The following is a 16605-nucleotide window of genomic DNA, read 5'->3' as shown; positions in this document are numbered from 1 at the left end:
ACTTAGCGTTGTTATAATCTTGGAACTTTTTTCTTCTTTTGATAAATATATTAAATTTTACCGTCTGGTCGATATCCCTGCTTTTAACCACATCCCACTAAAAGTAAATTTATTACTCTGTCATGCCTGCTAAACTTTGAAGTTCTACCGACTAATATTTGACTGTAATCTTCCAGTCTGAGCATCAAATCTCTCGTCACTTATTTTATTTTATGAATTCTCTTGGTTTTTGCGACTTACCTGGAATATCAGAACTTTCAATTTTCGTTACTCAAAATTTAGTACTTTCTTGTAAATATCAAATTATTTTATTGGCAATAATCCATTGCTATTTAATTAATTTTGCACATTTTTAGATTTTCAAATCATCTCTTACTCCAGTTGTATTTATTTTTTACACTGATTCCACATAGACTGAGAACAAGGATATTTTTTTTTTCGATTCTCTCATCTGTGTATTATCTGGAAAACTTTCAAGACACAGAAGTAGGAAATTACGACACATTTCTTGACGAAGCTTACATACTGCAACGTTTGACTGAGTCTGCCAAGACAATGTTTAACTGGTGTTTTCCTTTGAGAACGTTCCCTATACACATTTGTGCCTTGTGCGTAAACCAACAATTATTACGCCAAGTCTATTCCAAGGGTCGTTATCTTTCCATTCAGCTGTATGCTGGAGTCTAATTAAACAGAAGCTGTTGGCTCAAAGCAGGAAATTCTTTGCCAGAAATTCTCGAAAGTTAAAATATATTAGAATAACTTTTCGAACAAACATTTCAGGGTTACATGACTTTATACTAGATTCTTTAGTAGATATTGACTAATTTCCATAAAAGGATACCTTAATTTAGCGACATTTTTCCCATACAATTTCATATATAATTCTATGAAAGGTGGAGCTTATGACAAACAACAAGTGACCATTCTCTTATTTACGGTGATTTTTTTTTCTTTCAATTTTGCTAATTCGATTCAGACTCATTTAATTTTCTTTAATTCTTTATTATGAAATTTATTTTAAGTAAAAGAAATGGCACTTTGGCTATTGATTCTTCCTATATTTATTTAATATGGGAAAAAAGTAGTCACTGCTTCTGCGTTAATGCGACTATTTGTGAAAAATAAATATCTCACAAAGGCAGCAATATGTTTTATGCGAAAAGCCTATGATGTCACAAACTAATCTCAAATCCTAAAGATAACAAAATATATTGTAACTATCAAAAATTGGTTAAATTTTTTGTATTGCCAAACACTCGCTTCCAAGAAGAACTATCCCCAAAAATCTTAAATCAACTGAATATCCCACCAGTGGTTTCTTTTGCTTTTCTGTCAACATTGATTTCTCATTCTGAGAATATTGCAGTTTTATATATAGGTTATACATTGAACATTAACGCTTTAGTTTCGAAACTTTTTAAAACTACTGTAATATAAACGCTGATGAATCAGCAGATAAACCTACTGTATAGGTTTCCCCTTTCCACCCACGCTAGGACCAGGGGGTGACAGACAAAGATGTTGGGTAACTACTAATATTCAAAACCTTATAATTATGGAAATGTTTCTCCCTATTCGTGGACCTTATAACAACCCATTAATCATACTACTTTGGTCCCCTTCAGGGTGAAAGGGATTTCCAGTTTTGATGGGGTAGGCTACTTGTATACAAGTGAATCCCGGGTCCTATCAGCCGTTCCTCCATATGAACGATGGATCGAGGGGTTGGTGGTGGTCCTCCCTTCGCTTCTCCGTAGATCAAGCATTGATCCCTTCCAGGGAAGGAAACTGAACCTTCCAGGTTTGGATTCAGGGGACTTCCAGCCCGCCAAGCGGTGAGTCTCCCTTATTAAAGGACGAGGGTCTGTATGACGCATAGGAACAAAGGACAATTTTTTCTTTTTTTAAAGTAACGTGAGTACTTTAATCCAAATTCCCTCCTCAGTCACCCTTGTCAGTTCTGGGCCAAAAGGTCAAAAGTGAAGGATTTCCAATTGGTAAAGGTGCAGGGCTCCTTGTCCTTCACCTTCGCCAATTGAATAACGACTAGTCATCCAAATATAACGACCGATTCCAGATAGCGATGAAACAGTCCCCTTGATATATATATATATATATATATATATATATATATATATATATATATATATATATATATATATATATATTATATATATATATATATATATATATATATATATATATATATATATATATATATATATATATATATATATATATATATATATATATATATATATATATATATATATATATATATATATATACAGAGAGAGAGAGAGAGAGAGAGAGAGAGAGAGAGAGAGAGAGAGAGAGAGAGAGAGAGAGAGAGAGAGAGAGAGTTAGTATGTGTGTGTATATATATATATATATATATATATATATATATATATATATATATATATATATATATATATATATATATATATATATGTTGTGTGTATAGATGTATATGTGTATTAATGTATGCATTCATATTAATACATGTGTTTTGTATTAATAGATTGATAAACAAATAATCAGTGGATACATTGTACCTAGAGATGAGAAAAACCGTGGTCATTCACCGGAGCGCTTTTTATTTGAGCGATTGTTATTGAAGCATATTTTTTTAAGTGATTGCCTACTTAAGAAAAGTAAGTTTAGAGCGATTATTGTAAAGCGACGCTTGTAAAGAAAAGGAATAAAAAAATTATTTAGTCCAAACAGTTTTTATTTAGTTCAACAAAAAATACAAACAATTTTATTTAGTCCTAACCATTTCTTTCTAAAAGAATACATTTTTATTTAGTTCAAATAAATCAATATGTAAAAGAGCATAATAAAAATGAAATAAAAATAGATAAAAAAAATATGGAAGTTGGGGGAATTTCTGAAAGTTTATTCATTTTACCATACGTTTTGTTCCAAAAATTGGAATCCTGTTTTCGTCTTCCACACCCGAGTCAAATAGAAAAAACTGTTCTCCTGAAGAAATAACTATATTCTATAGGTAGGACAAATCCAGTTCTGGTACTCGGTGCTGGAGGTAAGTGCTGAACTCATGTTCGTTTTCTGTTAATAATAGCTGCAAAATTTTTATTTGTACCAACTTGCGTAGCTGCTTCTTGACTTAAGGTTTGTGCCTCATCCTGAATAAATTTGCGTGGCACATCTGCGGTAGCTGAGGCCTATTCTTTCAACCGAGAATGAAGTTTCTTTACCTCAACCTTTGACGGATTTAGTAGGTGGTAATGTTCCCCTCTACCACATGGAATTTCATCCGTACTAGATACAGCGCTGGAAATCAGCCGACCTTTACATACTTTTACGGTGCAACGCCAATTTATGGTAATCTTGTGTTCTTTGTCTCTGCAGTACAGATATCCGTTATAAGATACAAGTTTCCCACCGTTTTTAAGCTGTCTACATATTTCATTATGTGTGTAGAGAAAAACTTTCAAACTCACAGTCTTAAACAAGTCGTTTGAAAGCAATTATGTGAAAACTACATGCTGTTTTTAAACAACTACTATCGTTCTTAAATACATCGTTCTATTGTACTTAGATGCATAGCTTCTGTTCTTAAATAAGTAATTTTTTAATCGCTCTTAAATGAATCGCTCCAGCGTACGCCGCTCTTTTGCAGATATCGCTCAATAAGAATATCGCTGTAGAGTACGAGTGCCGAGAAAAACAACAAAATTATAGATATAAAATCCTTTTCTTTCTCCGGCAGTTATTGGAAGAACTTTGAGTGAAATATATTCAAGGATGGAAAACTTTCCTTTTTTGCAGACAGACACAATGAGAAATGTTTCAATTTAATAGCATTCGGATACAAACAACAAAACAGAAACTTCTGGTTTTGTGTACGTTTCAATGCTTTAGCCTACAGTATATGGTATTAAATAATAATATTATATCTAAATAAATCTCTGAAAATACCATTTCGATGGAGATGTTAAGCATGAAACAAAAGCAAAGTTAATTATTTTAAGGATTAATTCCATAAATTCTTACATTCATCAGTCAATAGAAAATATCTTTCATGGCCCGTTGAATTCTAGTATTTTTTTATTGATAATGTTTTATCTATTGCTAATACTGTGTGTAATCTTAAAATATTCTCATATAAAACATTAAAGTTTAAAACCCTCCTTATAATTAGTATATAGTTTAACATCCCATTTCATTAACCACTTATTATTTTAAACAGCGTTATATTTAAAAGGGCCGGAAACACTAACCAAAAGAAACAGTAAACAAATCTGTAAATAATGAGATTAATGGATTAATTAAACCAAATATTCAGAAAAATACAACAATGATCACCAAACTGAGACCAAATAGTGCCACAAAATATCAAGCTGTCTTCATAAAATGGTGACCAAATATCTTACCTCTGTTTATGAGGTTTCCTGAAGAAGGAATATGTTAAAAATTAGGAATACAAAGATAAACTGTCACTTTCTGTTTTATGCAAATAAATACCGAAAACAATATAAGAGACTATTTAACCAAAGCATCTTCATATAATAACAGCAAACCAATTATCAAAATTTATACCTTACGAGATTTCTTGAAATAAATTAATTTGTAAGGAAAATACCCAGGACCCAAAAGCAACATATACACAAAACCTTTCCACTTTCTGAGAAAAACACACAAAAACAAAGTACAAGACTAACATATAAACACATCATAATAAAAGAATGCCTACACTATCTACATTATTCTATGTAGAGTAATGAAACGTGCAGGAATCAACTTTTATGTAAAATGCTGGAAATGAATAAGTTTTAGAAGATCAATGTCAAAAGTCACGGTCACAGTCAAGTGAAATGTCCAATTCACGTCATCAGCTATAAGTTTGGACAACGGTGTCACAGGGACTTCAAACTGGGTTCAAATTTAAGCACATGAAAAGCCATGCCAATTAATACATGTTAATTTCAAAGGTCCATGTCTAACAATATGTCGAGAAATAAGCTTCTGCGCCGGAGGTCTGCGCTCTACTGAGTTCCCCTCTAGTTTATGTTTCTCTCATATTTGCGAGTTCTAGATTACAATTCTACCAGCGGTGAAAAATCTTCCATAAAAATACATCAAACAAAAGTCTCATTGCACTTAGGCTTACAATGACGGAAAAAATCATTAAATGTAAATTTATTTTAGGTAATTGTATAGTTGATATAGGCTAATTGCTTTCTTTAAATAGTTTGTTTATGACAAAAAGTATCTATAATTATTGTTTTATTTGCAAATTGGTCGGGGGAAAATACCACCAATGGCACTACATACAAAAGTAGTGCCTTATTCGAAGGCCGAATAAAATACTAATATATATATATATATATATATATATATATATATATATATATATATATATATATATATATATATATATATATATATACATACATATATATATATATATATATATATATATATATATATATATATATATATATATATACATATATATATATATATATATATATATATATATATATATATATATATATATATATATATATATATACATACACATACACATATACATACACATATATAAATAAATTTCTACCTCATATTGAAAGACTACGGTTAGATCGTATTAAAAGGTATAGATTTATTTCTATTTTAACATGATAATGTTAAAATAGAAAAACGCAAGTCTTCTACTGGAGCATATAGAAATCTTCGGTGAAGACTTACAGAAGATTTTTCTCCGACCCAACGCTGTCTTCAGAGGGCTTCACGCCATCCCGTTCTCATCCGAGTCTTCATTCACACCTCATAAGAATTTTAACTTTTTCTTATAAATACAATTCTATCTAAATATCTATTTATCTATCTATCTATATATTCCATCTATCTATCTATCTATCTATCTATTAATCTTTCTATATATTTCCTTCGGGGAAAAGAAATTACTAAAAGAATATTCAATGGCGGAATAAGATTCGTGTTTTGGAAAAAAAAATGAGAATATAGACAAACTTATGTCTTCAAGAGAAGAAAGTTAGTTTTGGTGAAGACCGAGTGAAGGTTTTTCCAAAATTGAACGAAGACGTCTTCAAAGTCTCGCTCTCTCATTGGAATTATAATCGGAATCAGTTTCAGGAGACTATCACGAAGCCAACGAAGACTTCTCCAGTCCTCAAAACTCCTTCAATCTCGGAGTCGATATTTCTGCGAGGACCTACTTCGATTTCTTCAAATTATACCTGATCAAAGTCAAGTGATCTGCATTCTGAGTTTTACAACGAAGATGTTCACAAACAACGCATTGAGAGCTATCAGCGAGTACGGGATGAAATATCTACTTGGAGGTCCCTCTTCCGAAGACGTGTTTCAGGACCAGCAACCCCGGTTGATGGAACTGGAAGGACTACGACTCATTTTGGGAGGTGGTCTTCTGATGAGGAAATTCTGGGCCGAGAAGGAAAAGAGTGAGGCACTCGAGCCTGTCTTGGACCAGGAGGAACTCGGCGGAGTTTCTGAGGAGACGGAAGCTGTCATGAGTGGGAAGGATCCTTTGCTTTCCGGCGAGGAGGAACAGCTGCTGCTGCCAGGAGGCACAGGAAATGTTGTCTCTAATAGAGATGTACAAGTTCAGGTAGAGACTCAACATCTTACCTCTAACAGAGATGTAGACGTTCAAGTAGAGACTGAACATATCTCTAACAGAGATGTAGAAGTTCAGACGGACGGAGACACCGAGATTGAAGATCTCAGGCGAACGAATGAAAACATGGCTAAGGAAGTTGCCAATAAACAGGCTGTGATTGTAGCCCGTGAAAATCAACTTGCTGATTACTATCAATCAATTCTAGAGATGAAAGTGGAGCTGAAAATGGCTCAGGAGAAAAATGATGTCCAAAATTAGATGGAATCAGCACTTGTGAAAGAGAAGGAAGCTCTGAAACAAGAGCTTGAAGATAAAGTGATTTTGGATGAAGAAAACACAATGAAAAGCGTTCAGCTGAATGGGGAACTGGAAAAGGCTAAGAAGGAAATAGAGGCTCATGATGAGCTGAAATCGGTCCTTTTGGCAGAGAATGAAGATCTCAAAAAATCCAATGAGGAACGAAGCTTCCTTAATGAAGAATTGGCTCTAGAGAAAATCAAACTAGAAAAAGAGCTGATTGAGGCTCGTGCTAATGATCATAAAAGAAGCCAAAGACACCAAAGTCTAGTAGAAGAGCTGCAGGGGGAGATTTCTAAAGCTCTAGTACAAAATCATGAGCTAAAGGAGGCGGTGTTCACAATAACAAAGAAGAACGAAGGTCTTCGAGAACAGCTGGAGAACAAAGTTAAACGAGAAAAGAATTTGAACGGTAAGGTTGTTCGAATGACCAACATACAAGATCAAATGAAGATGGAATTGTCCGCAGCGAAGGATGTCATCTCTTCACTGAAGAAGGAACTTCAGAAGAGAGATTTGGCAAACGTTATAAAAGAAGGAATGGGTAACGTTGAAAGGTGTGAAACAACAGCAGATGACAAGAAAATAGTCGTTGTGAAGGAAGAAAAACGAGAAGGAGAAGACGGACCCACAAGAAAACTTTTGATAAGGAAACCAAAGAAGAAACCAAAACGGGACAAGGTCTCTTACTCTTGGGCCCCCCTTGGATCCATAGTTCCGGTTTTGGAAACTGGCAAAAATAAGGTTCATAACGAACGAACACAGGAGGAAAAACCCCAAAATAATTAAGAAGTCAGAAACAAAACAAATACAAAATTAAAAAAGCATAAAAAAAATCTAAAATAAAAAACCCAAAAAAAAAAATAAATAAAAAACCAAAAAAAAAAAAATAAATAAAAAACCAAAAAAAAAAATAAAAAAAGAATTTAAAAAAATTTTGTGATGATATTTTTTAATTTTTTTTAAGGGAATATTATTTTATTTTTATTTTGTGAAAGGAATATATTCTTATGTTATTTTGTGAAAGGAAAACTTTTATTTCATAGCGACGTCGCTTATTTTATAAAAGGAATATACTGGTATTATTATTTTTGTGAAAGGAATATTATTTTTTAATTTTTATTTATTTTTTTTTTTTTTTAGGTTTAAGGATGCCAGGTTTAACTGCCTAGGCTAATGATGCTTGGCTTAACTGCCTAGCATAATGATGCTTGTCTAAACTGCCTGGCATATTTTTTTTATTTAGGTTTAATGATGCCAGGCTTAAGGCTTAACTGTCTAGGCTAATGATGCTTGTCTAAATTGCCTGGCATATATTTTTTTTTTTTTTAGGTTTAAGGATGCCAGGCTTAACTGCCTAGGCTAATGATACTTGTCTTAACTGCCTGGCATATTTTTTTTTTTTTTTTTTTTAAGTTTAAGGATGCCAGGCTTAACTGCTTAACCTAAAGATGCTTGTCTTAACTGTCTAACATATTACTTTTTTTTTTTTTTTTTTTTTTTTTTAGGTTTAAGGATGCTTGGCTTAACTGGCTAGCCTGAGGATGCTTGGCTTACCTACCAAAATAATGATGCTTGGCTTAACTGCCTGGCCTAGTGATTTTTGGCTTAACTGACCGGTCTAATGATGCTTGGCTTAACTGCCTGGCCTAATAATGCTTTGCTTTAATGCCTGTCCTAATGATGCTTGGCTTAACTATCTGGCCTAATAATGCTTGGCATAACTGCCTATCCTAATGATGTTTGGCTTAACTGCAAGGCCTAATGATGCTTGCCTTAACTGCCTGGCATAATGATGCTTGGCTTAACTGCAAAGCCTATTGATGCTTGGCTTAACTGCCTGGCCTAATAATGTTTTACTTAACTGCCTGGCAAAATGATGCTCGGCTTAACTACCTGGCATAATGATGCTCGGCTTAACTGCCTGGCCTAGTGAGGCTTGGCTTAACTGCCTGGCCTAATAATGCTTGGTTTAACTGCCTGGCATAATGATGATTGGCTTAACTGCAAAGCCTATTGATGCTTGGCCTAACTGCCTGGCCTAATAATGTTTGGCTTAACTGCCTGACAAAATGATGCTTGGCTTAACTGCAGGGCCTAATGATGCTTGGCTTAACTGCCTAGCTTTGTGATGCTTGGCTTAACTGCCTAGCCTAGTGATTTTTGGCTTAACTGCCTGGCCTAGTGATTTTTGCCTTAACTGCCTGGTCTAATGATGCTTGGCTTAACTGCCTGGCCTAATAATGCTTGGCTTAACTGCCTGGCCTAATGATGCTTGGCTTAACTGCCTGGCCTAATAATGCTTGGCTTAACTGCCTAGCAGAATGATGCATGGCTCAACTGCCTGGCCTAATGATGCTTGGCTTATCTGCCTGGCCTGATGATGCTTGACTTAACTGCCCGGCCAAATGATGCTTGGCTTAACTGCCTAGCCTAGTAATTTTTGGCTTAATTGCCTGGCCTAGTAATTTTTGGCTTAAGTGCCTGCCCTGCTGATTTTTGGCTTAACTGCCTGGCCTAATGGTGCTTGGCTCAACTGCCTGGCCTAATAATGCTTGGCTTAACTGCCTGGCCTAATGATGCTTGGCTTAACTGCCTAGCCTGGTGATTTTTGGCTGAATTGCCTGGCCTAGTGATTTTTGGCTTGACTGCCTGCCCTACTGATTTTTTGCTTAATTGCCTGGCCTAATGATGCTTGGCTTAACTGCCTGGCCTAAAGATGCTTGGCTCAACTGCCTGGCCTAATGATGCTTGTCTTTACTGCTTGGCCTAATGATGCTTGACTGAACTGCCTGGCCTAATGTTGCTTGGCTTAACTGCCTGGCCTAATGGTGCTTGACTTAACTGCCTTGGCTAAGGATGTTTGGCTCAACTGACGGGGTAAGAATGTTTGGCTTAACTACTTTGTCTGAGGGTGTATGGCTTAACTGCCTGGCCTAAGGATGTTTGGCTGACCTGCCTGGCCTAATAATGCTGGGCTTAACTGCCTGGCCTAATGGTGCTTGGCTTAACTGCCTTGGCTAAGGATGTTTGGCTCAACTGACGGGGCTAAGGATGTTTGGCTTAACTACTTTGTCTGAGGGTGTATGGCTTAACTGTCTGGCCTAAGGATGTTTGGCTGACCTGCCTTATCCAAGAAGGTTTGGCTTAACTACCTGGTCTGTGTTTGGCTAAACCGTCCGGAAAAAACCGAAACGCTTAACTGGCTGGCCTAAAAAGAAGGGCCTAGGTGACTGGACCAAAAATTGGCTTGAATGCCTGGACTAGGGAGGTTTGGCTTACCTGATTTGTATAGGGGTGCGAGGCTTAACTACCTGGGCTAAGGTTGTATGGCTTAAATGCCTTGCCCTAGGAACTATGGCTTAGAGGCCATGCCTAAGGAAGTTTTGCGTAACTGCCTCAGCTAAGGATGTTTGGCTTAACTGACTGGCCTAAGAATGTTTGGCTTAACTACCTGGCCTAAGGAGGGACGGCTTCACTACCTGGCGTAGGGACGCTTGTCTTAACTGCCTGGCCTTATAATGCTTGAGTTAACTGTGTTGCATAAAAATACTTGGCTTGGATACCTAGCATAAAGAAGCTTGCCTTAAATGCCTGGCATAAGGATGCTTAGCTTAAATGCCTGGCACAATTATGCTTGCTTTTGCAGAGCCGAATGATGTTTGGCTTAACTGCAGAGCCTAATAATGAATGGCTTAAATTCCTGGTCTAATGTTAATGGGTTAAATGCCTAGCCTTATAATGAATGGCTTAAATATCTGGTCTTAGGATGAAAGGCTTAAATGCCTAGCCTTGTAATGAGTGGCTTAAATGCCTGGCCTTAGGATGAATGGCTTAAATGCTTGGCCATAAGATGAATGGCTTAAATGTCTGGCCTTAGGATGAATGGCTAAAATGCCTAGCCTTATAATGAATGGCTTAAATTCCTAGGCTCATAATGAATGGCTTAACTGCCTGGCCTTAGGATGAATGATTTAAAAGCCTGGCCTTAGGATGAAAGGCTTAAATGCCTAGCCTTATAATGAATGGCTTAAATGCTTGGCCTTACGATGAAAGGCTTAAATGCTTAGTCTTATATTGAATGGCTTAAATGCCTGGCCTTAAGATGAATGCATTAAATGTCTGGCCTTATAATTAATGGCCTGAAAGCCTGGCCTTAAGATGAATGGCATAAATGCCTGGCCTTAAAATTAATGGCTAAAAGCCTGGCCTTGAAATGAATGGCTTAAATGCCTGGCCTTATAATGAATAGCCTAAAAGCCTGGCCTTAGGACTAATGGTTTAAATGCCTGGTTTTAGGATGAATGATTTAAAAGCCTGGCCTTAGGATGGAAGGTTAAATGCCTGGCCAGAAGACGAATGGCTTAAATGCCTAGCCTGAAAATGAATGGCTTAAATTTCTGGCCTTAGGATGAATGGTTAAAATGCCTAGCCTTATAATGAATGGCTTAAATTCCTAGGCTCATAATGAATGGCTTAACTGCCTGGCCTTAGGATGAATGATTTAAAAGCCTGGCCTTAGGATGAAAGGCTTAAATGCCTAGCCTTATAATGAATGGCTTAAATGCCTGGCCTTACGATGAAAGGCTTAAATGATTAGTCTTATATTGAATAGCTTAAATGCCTGGCCTTAGATGAATGCATTAAATGTCTGGCCTTATAATTAATGGCCTGAAAGCCTGGCCTTAAGATGAATGGCATAAATGCCTGGCCTTAAAATTAATGGCTAAAAGCCTGGCCTTGAAATGAATGGCTTAAATGCCTGGCCTTATAATGAATAGCCTAAAAGCCTGGCCTTAGGACTAATGGTTTAAATGCCTGGCCTTAGGAGGAATGATTTAAAAGCCTGGCCTTAGGATGGAAGGTTAAATGCCTGGCCAGAAGACGAAGGGCTTAAATGCCTACCCTGAAAATGAATGGCTTAAATATCTGGCCTTATAATGAAAGACTTAAATGCCTGACCCTATAATGCAAGACTGAAATGCCTGGCCTTAAGATGAATGATTTAAAAGCCTGACCTTGGAGTGAAAGACTTAAATGCCTAGCCTTATAATGAATGGCCTAAAAGCCCTATTTTAGGATGAATGGCCTAAACGGCTGGCCCTATAATGAATGACTAAAAGCGTGGCCTTATATTGAGAGGCTTAAATGCCTGGCCTAAGGATGCTTGGCTTTAGGAAAGGGTCGTGGGATCCAAATATGCAAATATAGAAGTTGGCAAAACCCACCTGATGAGCCCTTTAGTCTGGGCGAAACCCTTAAGTATGTCATAGTTGAAGTAATAGTGGTAGTAGTATGTATGAATGGAATCAATATGTATGTATGTATGTATGTTTATACATATATATATATATATATATATATATATATATATATATATATATATATATATATATATATATATATATATATATATATATATGTTTTGCATACATATATATATATATATTATATATATATATATATATATATATATATATATTATATATGCATATATATATATATATATATATATATATATATATATATATATATATATATATATATATATAATATATATATATATATATATAAAACCACGAAGAGAAAGATGTAAATACTGGATCGAAGTTAGTCTTATCAGCGACATAATGTGACTCACAAAGTACTAACTCCACTCAAGTCTTTTAATTTTTCCTTTAATGACTAAAATGCATAATTTATGCTCATCATTAGTCAGCTATCGTAATATTTACGTACCCAGAAACACACACACACCTACATGTCTCAATCTTTTAATAAGTATTATTCAAATCCTCGATCTCTTGATATGAGGAACATCTCTTTTTTATCATATTTTCTGCAAATCTAAAACCTCTGCTGTTTAAAATTGAGTCTGTTATTTCCACACTTACACCAAGATCTTTCTGGTCTTCCAATCATTATATATATATATATATATATATATATATATATATATATATATATATATATATATATATATATATATATATATATATATATATATATATATATATATTCTCTCTCTCTCTCTCTCTCTCTCTCTCTCTCTCTCTCTCTCTCTCTCTCTCTCTCTCTCTCTCTCTCTCTCTCTCTCTCTCTCTCTCTCACATATAATATTCAAATATATATATATATATATATATATATATATATATATATATATATATATATATATATATATATATATATATATATATATATAAATATATATATATATATATATATATATATATATATATATATATATATATATATATATATATGTGTGTGTGTGTGTGTGTATATATATAGATAGTATATAATATACATATATATTGATATATATATATATATATATATATATATATATATATATATATATATTCTCTATATACAGAGAGAGAGAGAGAGAGAGAGAGAGAGAGAGAGAGAGGAGAGAGAGAGAGAGAGAGAGAGAGAGAGAGAGAGATACTTCGCACTGTTTAAAATGAAGCTATTACCTCTTTTTCTTCCAAGAAATTTTTTTTTTCATGTATTAACAATAGATTTTATTTTTTTGAACATTGAAATTTTGATAATTATTTAAAATACCGAAGGCATTAAAGTGCCGTATTTCTTGTTGTTTTTCATATCGTGAATTAATTAACCATAATTTTTCAATAATTTTATCAGTGGCTTTGATTAGTCACAATTGGATTTTATGATTCATATGACATGATAACTTCCTTCTCCCATCCTATCACCTTCGGTTTAAAAGTATAATGGCCGCTCATGAATGGCAGAAACTGATATACATAAGACATATATCCATATGATCAGCGCCCAAGCCCCCTCTCCACCCAAGCTAGGACCAAGGAGGGCCAGTCAGTGGTTTCTGATGTCTCAGCAGATAGACCTACAGGCTCCCCCAAACTCTAATCCTTAGTTAACAAGAATAGTGAGGTTGCTGCAACCAAAGAATCTAACAAGTTCGAGCGGTTCTCGAACCCCAGCCAGGCGGTCACCAATCAGGGACGTTACCACATCGGCCACAACATCGAGAAAAAGGACATTTACTACTTAATGCTTCAGAATTTCAAAGGGTTTATTTCTTCATTTCCTATTCGCCAGTCAAATGGCGCTGTGACGTCAACAATTTCACTGGTCTCTCATAAAATAATTAAGAGAAGCTATTAATTAGACTGGCCTATTTCTAACCCCCCCCCCCCCCCACCCATGGAGGTAATTAAGTATGACACGTGGTTGTGCCAGTTGATGCTGATGTCTTATTCTTCTTATGCTTATTATTATTATTATTATTATTATTATTATTATTATTATTATTATTATTATTATTATTATCATTGCTATTATTATTATTATTATTATCATTATTATTATTAATATTATTTTCTTTTATTCGCGTACGCGACCCGTCAAAATAACGAATAAATATTTAGATATGAACACACACCCGACACCCTCTCCCCAGGGTAGGACTACACCCTCTCCCCGCTTCTTGTCTTTCCGTCTACCTAGACCTGTCTGACAGGTTTCAAGTTAAACGTCTGTTTTCTCGCCACGTTTAAACAAAGGAATGAAAAAGACTCGCTGGAATTAAAGGGCCTCGGTTAGATTTCGTCAGTCGTCTCTATCTTGAGCTGTAAATTCAATACTTCTCCAATCATCATCTCCCACTTCATGCTTCATAGTTGTCAGATATGTAGGCCTGGGTCGTCCAACAGATTAATAAAAGGATGAACGCCAGTGTGTCGTGCATGCTTTATTTCGTTGGTTGTAGATAAGTGTGGGACTGTTTTACTAAATGTTAGGTGTAGTAATGTCATCCCAAAAAAGCTTGTGGAACATAAAAAGGTTATAAAGTTCTCGCTTCCTTTCCTTCATCTTGCTTTCCAACTCCTCTATCTTTTACTTCGTTATGTAGCTGTAGTTTTACCCCTCCTCCCCTGTTTTGCATCAGCATTGAATGGCCTCCATAGCCCCAGAGCTGGGTAAATGGCCCAAATTCTATACATAATTCAAGTCAGATTTAGTGAGCAAAAAGAACTCTGATTTGGGAGTTTTCCTCAAAGGATAATCAGAGATCGATTAAAGTTTGGTGGAAGATAATGCCTTTGCTAAAAGGCATTGGAGAGGGCGCATCAGGCAACCGCCCGCTTAATGTAGGGATAACGGTGTGAAAGAAGGTTGGAGAGGGGCGCATTAGGCAACCGACCCCTTAATGTAAGGATAACGTTGGGAAAGAAGGTTGGAGAGGGCACATTAGACAAAAGACCCCTTGATGTAGGATAACAGTGGGAAAGAAGGTTGGAGAGGGCAGTGCAAAAGAAGGTTGGAGAGGGTGCATTAGGCAACCGACCACTTAATGTAAGGATAACGTTGGGAAAGAAGGTTGGAGAGGGCACATTAGGCAACCGACCTCTTAATGTAAGGATAACATTGGGAAAGAAGGTTGGAGAGGGCACATTAGGCAAACGACCCCTTGATATAGAGATAACAGTGGAAAAGAAGGTTAGAGAGGACGGTGCAAAAGAAGGTTGGAGAGGGCGCATTTGGCAACCGACCCCTTAATGTAAGGATAACGTTGGGAAAAGAAGGTTGGGTAGGGCTTATTAAGCAAACGACCCCTTGATGTAGAGATAACGTTGGGAAAGAAGGTTGGGGAGGGCTTATTAGGCAACCGACCCCTTAATGTAAGGATAACGTTGGGAAAGAAGGTTGGAGAGGGCACATTAGGCAAACGACCCCTTGATGTAGAGATAACGTTGGGAAAGAAGGTTGGGGAGGGCTTATTAGGCACCGACCCCTTAATGTAAGGATAAACTTTGGGAAAGGAGGTTGGAGAGGGCACATTAGGCAACCGACCCCTTGATGTAAGGATAACTTTGGGAAAGAAGGTTGGAGAGGGCACATTAGGGAAACGACCCCTTGATGTAGAGATAACAGTGGAAAAGAAGGTTGGAGAGGGCGCATTAGGCAACCATCCCCTTAATGTAAGGATAACGGTGGGAAAGAAGGTTGGAGAGGGCACATTAGGCAACCATCCCCTTAATGTAAGGATAACAGTGGGAAAGAAGGTTGGAGAGGGCACATTAGGCAAACGACCCCTTGATGTAGAGATAACAGTGGGAAAGAAGGTTGGAGAGGGCGCATTAGACAACCGACCCCTTAATGTAAGGATAACTATGGGAAAGAAGGTTGGAGAGGGCACATTAGGCAAACGACCCCTTGATGTAGAGATAACAGTGGGAAAGAAGGTTGGAGAGGGCGCATTAGGCAACCATCCCCTTAATGTAAGGATAACGGTGGGAAAGAAGGTTGGAGAGGGCACATTAGGCAAACGACCCCTTGATGTAGAGATAACAGTGGGAAAGAAGGTGGAGAGGGGGCATTAGGCAACCATCCCCTTAATGTAAGGATAACGGTGGGAAAGTAGGTTGGAGAGGGCACATTAAGCAACCATCCCCTTAATGTAAGGATAACGGTGGGAAAGAAGGTTGGAGAGGGCACATTAGGCAACCGACCCCTTATTGTAAGGATAACTTTGGGAAAAAAGTTTGGAGAAGGGCACATTAGGCAAACGACCCCTTGATGTAGAGATAACAGTGGGAAAGAAGGTTAGAGAGGGCGCATTAGGCAACCATCCCCTTAATGTAAGGATAACGGTGGGAAAGAAGGTTGGAGAG

The 16605-nt window shown here is 36.3% G+C and overlaps 1 protein-coding gene across 1 annotated transcript; it reads left to right on the top strand.

Annotated features, from left to right (window-relative positions):
• The first annotated feature begins 6898 nt into the window (after window positions 1–6898).
• LOC137654143 (uncharacterized) lies at window positions 6899–7726 on the top strand. Its single transcript, XM_068387785.1, has one exon. The coding sequence runs from the start codon at window positions 6899–6901 to the stop codon at window positions 7724–7726; it is 828 nt and encodes a 275-aa protein (XP_068243886.1).
• Window positions 7727–16605: the final 8879 nt, after the last annotated feature.

Source organism: Palaemon carinicauda, chromosome 15, assembly GCF_036898095.1.
Source record: "Palaemon carinicauda isolate YSFRI2023 chromosome 15, ASM3689809v2, whole genome shotgun sequence".
NCBI lineage: Eukaryota > Metazoa > Arthropoda > Malacostraca > Decapoda > Palaemonidae > Palaemon > Palaemon carinicauda.
Note: the sequence above shows the minus strand (reverse complement) of the source record. Positions and strands in the feature narration are given on the sequence as shown.

What these genes read in the sequence shown, in the direction of transcription:
- LOC137654143 (XM_068387785.1), top strand. Translation starts at nt 6,899, where the DNA reads ATGGAATCAGCACTTGTGAAAGAGAAGGAAGCTCTGAAACAAGAGCTT.